Source organism: Rattus norvegicus, chromosome 17 (assembly GCF_021556685.1).
Source record: "Rattus norvegicus strain SHRSP/BbbUtx chromosome 17, alternate assembly SHRSP_T2T, whole genome shotgun sequence".
Taxonomy (NCBI): Eukaryota; Metazoa; Chordata; class Mammalia; order Rodentia; family Muridae; genus Rattus; species Rattus norvegicus.
Window position 1 is genome coordinate 11,651,749 of NC_141550.1, and position 11,192 is coordinate 11,662,940.

Genomic DNA, 11,192 nt, shown 5'->3' on the forward strand with positions numbered 1-11,192 from the left:
ATTTCTCCCGGGAATTCACATACCAAAGGAGGGGTAGAAACAAAGGCCAGGATTTAAATAATTTCCACAACATGAGGGCATTTTATGATAGAGCTGTAAGCCTATGGAGGGACAAAGGGGAATGTGGGGGTTTGAATGAACTCCCAAAGGCTCATCTGTCTGAATGTTTACTTCCCAGTTGGTGGAACAGTTTGGGAAGGATTAGGAGGTGTGTCACTGGGGGTGTTTTTGTGGTTTCAAAAGCCCACAGAATGTGGACAAGCCCTTCCCTTGGAATGAGGGGGTGGGGACAGAAGGTGAGCAGGCCTCTCTCGGTGGATAGAGAGAAACAGAAAGTGGGCAAGACTGTCTTTGACAGGGTATGCAGGTGGAAACAGAGCTATGAAAAGCTGTGGAGGACAGAAGACTTGTGGAGGCTGATAGATGGAGGACAAGGAAGAGAGATGGAGAATAGGGAGATTGGTGGTGCCCTCTTCCCATTGCCCCTCCCCCAATCTCAGGGGCCCTTTGTGACAGGGACCCAGGAGCTCTGTGATGTAGGCCTGGGAGCAGCTGCTAACACCCAGAGCGAACCATCAGAGTTCAGTTGCCTGAGGGCAACAGTGTGATTCAGTCAGAGAACCTTCTCTCCCTGATGCAGCCTGAAGGAATGACAAATTAAAACATTCGCTCAGGCATCCAGTACAAGGCCACGCACTACCTTCACGGAGTGCCAGGCACTTGTAGGGCACGACGGTGCCATGGAAGTACCTTCACTTCCGTTTCCTCCAACCGAATGGATCAGCCTCAGCTTCACGACGTGGGCAATGGACATGATCCTGGCCTTCGCCTGTGGACTGGGCCTCTTCCACCTGTGGATACATTTCTTCCCACTCACCTCACCCTCACCTGCAGAGGGCGCCTCCACCACCACCAAAAGGGTAAGACTGCCTTCCATCCACACCAACACAGCCTTCTCTATTAGGGCAACACTTTCCAAATCCAATAGGGAGGTGGCGGACAGGGCATCTCAGCAGACGGGAACCACATCCGCATGAGAACTCACGGGTAGGACGGGGAGAGAGGGCTGCGTGATATCTGCTCTCAGACCTCCTAGAGCAGAAAGAAGCACTATGTCTCAGTGGTCACGGAACTGTGGACCTGGGATGGATAGGCTCCACTAAAAAACGTTCTGAACACTGGTTCCTCTGTCCCCCTCCTCACATTAATGCTCACACTACATTGTCTTGGTCGGCTGAGCTCATGTGAAGAGGGTGATGCACTCCTGGACATAGGATCAGGACTTGAGTCACATCTCACCTCAGGAAATGACAAGGCAGTTCGGAGCTGAGCTTCAGCTTACTGAGGTGAAAGAACACTGACCAATGACATCCGTGGTGGGTCTCACGGAGACCGTCCACACTTGGGATTTTCAAGGGAAAAGAATACAGACTTACCCCTCATCACAGGGGTGTGAATGGGGCTGCAGGTGGTGTCTGTTATCTCTGTCTATTAGGTGGTGAAGAGGGACCACAACAAGGCCAGGAAGAAAATCAGGACCTTGAAAGGTAGGCTCCTTCCTTCCCCTGGACAGGTGACTTCATCTACCCTGTCCCCAAGGGATGACACCAAATGAGTTGCAGACCATGCGGCTGTGGCTGCATGGAAGGAATCAGAAGTGAAGACATTGCCAAGGTGCTGTGCTCAGAATAAAGCCAGGGACGACCATGGTTGGCTGCAGTCAGGAGGGTGGTGTGGGTAGGACCAGAAACATGCTGCATGCGTCTGCAGGCAAATGGGTTATTTCACTTCTCTAAGACACTTTCCTCTTCCACTACACTGGACCTCCCTCCTCTCCACAGGGACATTATGAAGTCCATGGAGCTCGGCGGAAATGGAAGCCTCCGGTCTATGGTCAGGTCCTATCCCACATGTGCCCAGCACTTAGTGCTTTGGGGCCTGTGGCCTTGTTCAGCAAAGCTTGAGCTCCTGTTTAGTTGATCATTTCCACAGAAGGGACATTGCATTCAGGCTCCCGTAGGCTCTCAGTTCTCTCCTTTACCCACAATCACCCCATCTGTATTTCTAGCTTACAGAGGCTACAGCAGGAAGAGAGGGAAGGATGACAGGGGCCTGCTTTCGCTCCTGCAGAGGTGAGAAGTCTCCAGTGCTTCCTGACTCCACACTCCCACGCCTGTGAGGAGATCACTCGGGACAAAGGGCAAGGGCTGACCATGGGACCAGGGGCCCTCTGGGAAGGTGGGGTGCGTGCACAGCGCTACTGTTTAATTCGAGTGTGGAGCTGTGGCTGCAGGTGGCCTTTCCTGCTCAGCCTGTCCACCTCCTGCTGCCGAATGCTCCAAGCTGCAACCTTATGTCCTGTCTCCTGCAGCCTGCTTACTGACACCATCAGCTTTTGCCAGCTCTTAAGAAGAGATGCCTCGGCTCAAGGATCCAGACCAGAAGCTGCCGAAGACCACCAGCCACCTAGGCATTCCACAGAGCAGTCTATGGCCAACTTGCCTCTAGTGGCCTCCTTCCCTCTGGTCAAGGAACACTTGCTGCACAAAGATTCAACTTTGTCACCTACCCTGCTAAATTCCCTTACTTGTAAGGAATCACAAACACTTACATGTGATTCTACCCCACCAGTGACGACAATGCCAAAAATGCATCCTTTACCACGACCATGTGGACCAACCTCCCCATCCTGTCCTCAAGATCCAGTGTTCTGCTCTCCATCCGAGACAGACCAAAGCATGACTCCTCCTCCTTCTCCTCCTCTTCCTCCTCCTCCTTTTCCTCTGATCTCTCTTCCTCCTCCTCCTCCTCTATCCCTTCCTCCCTCTCTTCCTCCTCCTCTTTCCCTTCCTCCCTCTCTTCCTCCTCCTCCTCTTTCCCTTCCTCCCTCTCCTCCTCCTCCTCCTCTTCCTCCTCCTCCCCTTCCTCTTTTTCCTCCTCTTTCTCTTCCTCCTCCACCTCCTCCTCTTCCTCTTCCTCTTCCTTCTCCTCCTCCTCCTCCTCCTCCTCCTCCTCCTCCTCCTCCTCCTCCTCCTCGATGTGAGTGGAAAACACAACTAGTGACCTCACGAAGCACATCTCCTCCAGCTTTGCCTTGTCCCATGGCAAGCCCCCCAGGCCTTGAGCACTCAAACATGTCTCCTTCAAGCTCTTCCTGGTACAAGGCGGCTGCCAGGACCTGGTGTCGTTCTAAGTGGTCACAGGATGAGACCCTGCAAGAGGATCTCCATTTCAGCTTCCAAGAGGCCTCATTGTGGACAGACCCTGGATACAGGCAGCTAGAGGCTGGAGAACCCCCGTTCATCAAGCCTGATGTGCAGAAGATACTGGAGCTGCAGATTAGCAAGAGGGTAGAACTGAAGCTCTGGAAAGAGCAAGGAAGGGAGAGCTTTGACCACGCCTTGAGCTGTGTGGGTGATATGCTGCAGTCCTGGAGCAGCGAGCAGGCCATCACCTGCAAGTCAGAGCAGCTCTCAGGTCTCCATCAGCTCTTTTCCCCCAGGGTCTTCTGGAACAAGTCTCAGAAGGACTGCAGGCAGCTTTACTGGGGCCTCCCCTTTCTTCACAGTGAGTCCCTTATGGCTACTGTCAGCATGGTGGGCTCACCACTCGACTCCCCTGCCATCTTTTTCAATGAACTCTCTCCTTACAACTTAAGACAAGCTGAGAGGAATGCAGCTCCACTGCTCTTCTCTCCAAAGCCCTTGCTTCAACACTTGGTCCCTTCCAATCCTTTGACTACAAACGTGCCATGCCCCCGTTCTCCACCAGGGTCTGGAGTCAAATCCCTGGCCCCTGACCCAACCTCCCTCCCAAGCCACCAACCCAATCCACCTCCAACTAGGGATTCCAGGGCTTCCTGCCCCATAGATTCAAAATCCCAACTTATTTTCCCAGTTGCTGTTCAACACCTAGATCAGCACCTTTTGAAGAAGAACCAAGAAAGTAGGAGCGATTTACCTAGTGTAGTGAAAATGTCACAGGAAGTCTCTCATCAACTCATTTCCACCAGTTTAGCTTCCCAGGGACAAGACTCTGTTCTCCACCTCCTGAAGGATTTCACTGACCCCCAGCTCAAACAGCACCTAGAGCAACACTTAAAAACCAGGTTCTGGAAACATGAGGACCAAAAGATCCAGCTATCTACTTATCTCATGAAGTCTGAGGACAAACTCCCAGGGATGGGTCATGCAGAAGATAATCGAGGGACTTCATGTTCCTCAGCACTGGCAGGAAAAAGCAGCCCGCATGCACAGAGGGTCTCAGCAAAAGGTCCAGAGATACTCCAGACAGGGAAGGACCCATGCTGCGATCTGACAAACGGTCCAGGAAGACCTCTGAGAGATACTGATGGGATCACAGAGGGATCACTGGGCACAGTTCTAGACTCGATCGCTGTGACAGAGGTGGAGAACTCTGTGAGACAGCCAAGAAGCAACTCAGCAGGTCCCCAGCCAGGAGGACCAGGAGAGCAGCAGCTACAAGACACACTGAGGAACCACTTCAGTGAGCACAGCCATGACAATGACAGTATGGTGCCTGTGGGCACTTGCCCTGGAATTCCGGGGGACCACATGGTGGTCCGTCGTGAAAACTCAGAGACCCATTTGGACAACTCAGAAATTGAAAAACCAGAAACAAATATCAAAACGGAGAAGCAGATGTCGTTGAATGATGGGTCCAACTTCAAAGATACTTCTCCTGGGCTTCCCTTGCTAGATCCTGACGTCCAGCAGGTGCTGGAAACTCATCTTTCAAGACGCCTGGTGAGGCACAGATGGATCTTGCCCCTCAGAGGCCTCAGGGCCCTACAACTCTTCAAGGTGAACAAGGCTGTAGCTTTGTCACTTCCACAACCCCCAAGTCCCTCTCAGACATCTTTGAAATCTAGGGATGACTCTGTTACAAAAATTGCTGCTGTCCTGGGAGACCCTTTCCAGAAAGGTTCAGAAGGAGATCTGAAAAGAAAAACAGTTTTCCAGAGTCAAACCCCTCCCTCTGCCCTCAACCTTGAATTTCCAAGTGGAACTCGTCCTAGTGACAAATTATGCCCCTCTGAGTCCCCTTCAAATGTCCAGAAGAGCAGAGTGGCTTCCTTGTACAGGACACGCAGCCTTGTAGTCAGAGACCGGCACAGCGACACAGTTCTAGGACCTCGGAATGACAACCCAGTGCCAGGTCCAAACCTACTCAAGAGTGACCATGCCTCACAGGAGAGTGAGGGTGCAGATTTAGACCTCTCCCATGGGCTGTCAGTTCAGGGGACCATTGTAGACACCTGCCCAACAACTAGCAGAGATAAAAGGGAGCTGGAGGAGGAGGGGTCCTGTGACTGGGCTCTCAATGCAGAAGCCAGGGAAGTGTCACCCACTCAGAGTAAAGAACATCTGAAAGGTATAGAATCCCTGAAAGTCAATGAAAAACAGTCCCCTTCCAGAGCCATTTCCAAGGAGCCAGAAGATTCTGTTACTGCTGTCTTCCTGCAGGACTGTAGCACTGGCATGATCTTTCAAGACTGTGGCCCAGAGGTCCTGCTGGAGGCAGATCTCCTAGCCTCTCAGGCCTCACAGTCAGGCTTCAGGACTAGGTCCACTACCAGCAAAACATCCTCCAGGGACATGTACCCTTACTTTTCAAGAGGAGGGAATGTGCCCAAGAATATTAAATCTGAAGAACCATGGACTAGCCATATCTATGATCTAACTAAATACAAAGAGGGCTTTAGGGGCCCCAGGCAAGATAGACACCTTTCACAGACAAGACCTGCCCAAGCCTGCTGGTCAGATACTCGTGAAAACAATTCCTCCCCTCTACCAGAAAAAAAAATTGGGGACAGGATAAAAAGTTTTATGACACACATGTCAAGTAAAAGTAAAGTGCAGGAGAACTTCCTGCACAAACACAAGGCCTCATCAGTCACTTCCCTAAGTCAAGGCTCAGTCATGAGCAGGGTGTTTCTGCCCCCACAGGTAGCTGAGGCTCAGGACTTCACGATCTCGGTCAGGCCTATTCTACAGGAGAAAGTGGGGGTTGGCCATGCCAGGACAGCCTCAAAGAAAAGTTTGCACAAAGACCCACCCCAGGCTCCTATGGGCAGGCATGTCTGCCTCCACAGGACTGCCACTGCAGAAAGACACGAAACACAAGGAAACACTCCCAAGGTACACAGCCAACCTTCCACAGACAAATGGATGGACTACACCTGCCAGGCCCAGCTGCTCAGAGAGTCTGTGATCAGAACTCAAGCCTGTCAGCACAGGTTACAGCCACCATGTTTCTCAGGCACCCCGGTCTACTCTCCGTGGCACTGCCTGTGCAGAAGTGAGCTGTCTAGAAAAGCAAAAGCTTTTCTACACCTATCGGGATAGGAAATTTCCCCATGAAAAACTAGTCTTTTCAAAAACAAAAACAAAAAAAGAAAACAAAACCATGGTGTCCGAGTGCTAATTGACTGCTTCCCAAGGTAGGCATTAATTCCTCTTGTGCATCATTACTCTGGAGACACAACCTGCAGGGCTTGACCACAGGGAACATCTCCATCTTCTTCTGGAGAAGACAGCTCTCCACAGGGTCGGTTCAGTGACATTTGAATGACTTCATGCATTAATTGAGCCTATGGAGGGAGGTAGAAAATAAAATGTTCGGGGCCCAGGCAGGGGGTCATGCAGCAGGAGGATGACCTGAAAGGTTCCGTGCATGTAGGTTCAGCCCCTGTGCTTCCAGTACAGACTATGGACTCTCAGGGACCCGTCCGCTGGCGCTCCACCGCAAGCTGGAGGAGCCCTTTATCTTTCCAGTGTCTGGATGCCAACCCAGAAAGCAGTCCCAGAAGATTGTCTAACAGCACATCTGATCATCCGCATGTTCTGGCTTCCTGAATTCTAGACACTGAGATGGGGGAAAAGCCAAGCTAGATATTCTCTGTGTCACTCACAGCCCGGAGGACTCCGGACACACACACACACACACACTTTGCCAGCATTAGTCCCAAGGAAAGGACACCTGAGAAGGGTGCTGGGGATGCACTGTGACCTCACAGCTCGCCATGCTAGGCCCCCAGCCTTTGTCTTTCCAGGAGACCAGAAGAAGAGGCCTTCTCACACGACTTGCCCACACAGCAGAAGGGACTTTGCCAAAGCACAGGTGCTCTCTGGACCTCTGCGCAGGCAAAGAAGTGTCTCTGTTAGGACCCCCTCAGCTACTTGCCCAGGTTTCCTTACCTCAGTCTTTGTAAACACATGGGGGTAACTGAATAGGAGAATAGCCAATCTCCAGTGAGCCCTGCTCTGGTCCCTGAAGAGAGCAACCAGGGCACAGCTCCCACGGAAGCGTTTATTTCCTGATAGAAAACCCTGTTCCCAGTGGTGCCACACAATGTACAGGACTCAGCCGCGGGCCCAGTGCCAACACATGTTCCCGAGGTCCTTGGGTGAGACCAAGCAGCTCCTATGTGTGGATATGGGACCAACAGTCCACTTCTGAGCCAGCAGTGTATCACTGGCAGCAGCCTCAGCATGTCTCAGAGGCCACAGTGAAGCCAGGGCCCTGAGGAAGGCACTATATGGTACCTCAGGAGCTCAGGAGTCACATTTGGGTAAAGCAAATTCTCAGAGTGGGTCCCAGGGTTCTTGAGTGGAGGAGGAACTTATCCAAGCAGGCCCAGTTGCAATGCTGGCATATGTGCCTCTGATACTTCCTCCCTTAGCCAACCTAGAATCTGCCATCACAGGTACAGGCTGATGATGCTGGATCAGATGATGGAGCGATCCACTGAGGAAACAGTGTCATATCCAGCTGCCCGAGATCCAAAGAAACGCTGGGACGTGATTATAAGGGTTTGCCCAGTTCCTCTAATAAACCAGTGTACTTTTGCCACTTGCCCAAGTCCCAGAATCTGTGCTCTTGACTATGAGCCTTTGTATGCCTGCCTGCAAGGTTCTTGATTGGGGTTACAAGCAATACATGAGGGTACAAGTGCTAGAGACAGTGGTGTTAAGAGACCACACAACCAGCAGAACACATTCTGCCCAGCTTATCCCCGTCAACCATAATGGACCATAATGTGGACCTGGAGAACCTCACAGAGACCTCCACAGTAATGTTCACTGATAACACTCCCAAAGAGATCACTACACGGGCTCTGACACAATCTACACTGGGAAATATCCCAGAATCCACAACTCTGTTTTCCAAGGTAGGCATTACTTCTTCGTACACATTTTCTCTCAGGTTATAACTACACTGTTACACAAGAGGAAACGTGTGCATCTGCTTCTGGAAGACACACAGGTCCAGAGGGAGGGGACAGTGCCATTTGAAGTCACTTCATCTCCACTTCCATCACTCTTGTGTTAATAATCCTGTAATTATGGAAATAAACAGGAAGTCTTAAGGATTTAGAGGGGCTGAGAAGCCAACCCTACAAGGCCCCGAGTCAGGGCCACTTCACCACGCCTTTTCCTTTGCTCTAATCTGACCTTTGTGTAGGCCGCGTGGATGGGGCTAGAGAGGCACCAGGAGCCCAGTGCCTTTGCAAGTCACAAATTAGGCACCAGGAGGATGGTGGTTTGTCAGGAGCCATCAAGGAGAAGTTAACAGCTAGCAGGTGATCTTCCTGAGATGGTTCTGTCGTGGACTATGAAGTTAATGATGGACTTGCTTCTCTAGGCAAGGCCAAGAAGATTACATTTTAGGAAAGATTCCTGCTATGCTTTTCCTGCTATGGTTAAATAGATAGATATAACATCCACTCAGTATTAGCCACGCTTTTGAGCAGATTTCTGCAGAAATAGAGATGTACTGCCTTGTAGTGATGCTGTGTAGACAGACACGCTGTATAGACAGACACGCTGATAGATGATGTCTTAATTCTTGATGACTAAGAATTCCTAAAATTCTTAATTAGCAATTATTAAGCGCTTTTGCAATACGACTGCTATTTAGTCTTCTCGGACAATTGAATCTGCAATGTGAGCTCCGCCAGTCAGTGTTCAAGTATCCTGAGGTAATTGCTGCTGAGGTAAGGAGCAGGCACCTACAGCTCAGAGCCCGTTCCGAGAGGCTGTGAAACAATGAGCCAAAGGTCACAAAAGGGAACAAACAATTTACTATAGGTGCAAGGACAGAAGGTAAAATGCTGACTGGGTTGATCTACATGAAACATCACTAATGACTTAGTTACAGAATGATGGACTTTAACTGTTGTGGTTTGCCTTGGAGTTCTCTCTGAATTTGTAAAATAAAGGCAAGAGCTGGAGATTTGGGGAGAGGGTGGAGTCGGGAGCGAGAGGGGAGGAGTCAGGAGAGGGGAGGAGTCAGGAGGGGTGGAGTCAGGAGGGGAGGAGTCAGGAGGGGAGGAGTCAGGGGAGGAGAAAGGAAAGAGCAAGGAGAGAGTTGTCATGGGAGAAGGAGAAGCTGGAGACCTGGCAAATAAAAGGTGCAAGGGATGAGGGATTTGGGAGCTAGGAATAGGACAGTGTAGGGTGGATCTGCCCAATCTAGATGCTAGATTGTTTTCATATTAATTGAGTTGCGTTTTCTTTGTACTGGCCGATTCGGGTTGGAGAGGAAACTGCAACAAACTGCAACAAAATGGCGCCCAACTTATCCATTAGAACTCAACTAACCTGAGATAAAAATGCCTGAATTACCCTAGATGCCTAGAACAAATGAAACTCAAGACGGATGATCAAAATATGTATGCTTCACTCCTTCTTTAAAAGGGGAACAAGAATACCCTTGGCAGGGAATAGAGAGGCAAAGATTAAAACAGACACAGAAGGAACACCCATTCAGAGCCTGCCCCACAGGTGGCCCATACATATACAGCCATCCAATTAGACAAGATGGATGAAGCAAAGAAGTGCAGGCTGACAGGAGCCGGATGTAGATCGCTCCTGAGAGACACAGCCAGAATAGAGCAAATACATTGGCGAATGCCAGCAGCAAACCACTGAACTGAGAACGGGACTCCCGTTGAAGGAATCAGAGAAAGAACTGGAAGAGCTTGAAGGAGCTCAAGACCCCTTGTGAACAACAATGCCAAGCAACCAGAGCTTCCAGGGACTAAGCCACTACCTAAAGACTATACATGGACTGACCCTGGACTCTGACCTCATAGGTAGCAATGAATATTCTAGTAAGATCACCAGTGGAAGGGGAAGCCCTTGTTCCTGCTAAGACTGAACCCCTAGTGAACGTGATTGTTGGGGGGAGGGCGGCAATGGGGGGAGGATGGGGAGGGGAACACCCATACAGAAGGGGAGGGGGAGGGATTAGGGGGATGTTTGCCTGGAAACCGGGAAAGGGAATAACACTGGAAATGTAAATAAGAAATACTCAAGTTAATAAAAAAAAATTTACTTCCCTCTCACCCCCAGAATAGGGCTCTGATAGAGATCTAGGCAGGAGTACTGGTGGATTGGGAGTTGACTGGGTCTGAGGGGTCTACGGAGAACTGCAGAGAGGCTCCCTGCCCCAAACCCCAGACAGAGAGCTACAGCCGAGGGCATCATCTAGAATCGAGGAAAGGGATAGGAGAACCTAGAGCACAACTGTCTGTGAGGGAGTTTTCTGGCCGGCACATTGAACAGGATTCCTGAGATCACCACACGACCAAGCAAAGCCAGAGACAACCCAGAGAGGCCCCTCCCTGGGAACAAAGAATCGAGAGGACTGCACATGTTCTGAGGCAGAGGGAGAAAAAGGTATAAAGGGCTTCGGATCAGGTACTACTTTGATGTAAGAGAGATATATAACCTTTTGATACTTAAAGATGAGAAACACAATGAATATCTTTTGGGCCTTATGGAATGATATTTTGAATGGTCTGACAGTTGTGAATTTTGAGGAAATAGACACTATCATTTACCGGTATTGCAATATTCATTCTTCTGATTTACTATATCTTCTCAAAAGACGGGGCCCTAAATAGCAAATTTCTAGCCTTAGAAAAGAAGTTATAAGTAATACTAGAACAGAAATTTCTGAAATTTATAGATGACTCTGAACAACAGAGAGATAAGCTTAAGTCTTGGCAACAGGAGCTAGAAGAGACAATAGAAAAAAGAATTCAACAACTCATAGATCAAATTGAACAGCAGGGAGATAGAGATAGAATCTGGAAGCAAAGTCTAGAGGATAACTTACTAAAACTAGCAAATCAAAATAAGGCAGAGGCTGCAATATCAGAA

General features: G+C 50.0%; 1 protein-coding gene across 1 annotated transcript; it reads left to right on the plus strand.

The window, feature by feature from the left end:
- The first annotated feature begins 561 nt into the window (after positions 1–561).
- LOC147999995 (spermatogenesis-associated protein 31A3-like) lies at positions 562–6,428 on the plus strand. The gene is made up of 4 exons (XM_087591656.1): positions 562–920; positions 1,496–1,547; positions 2,069–2,132; positions 2,372–6,428. The coding sequence occupies exons 1-4, from the start codon at positions 741–743 to the stop codon at positions 6,366–6,368; spliced, it is 4,293 nt and encodes a 1,430-aa protein (XP_087447782.1). The 5' UTR covers positions 562–740; the 3' UTR covers positions 6,369–6,428.
- Positions 6,429–11,192: the final 4,764 nt, after the last annotated feature.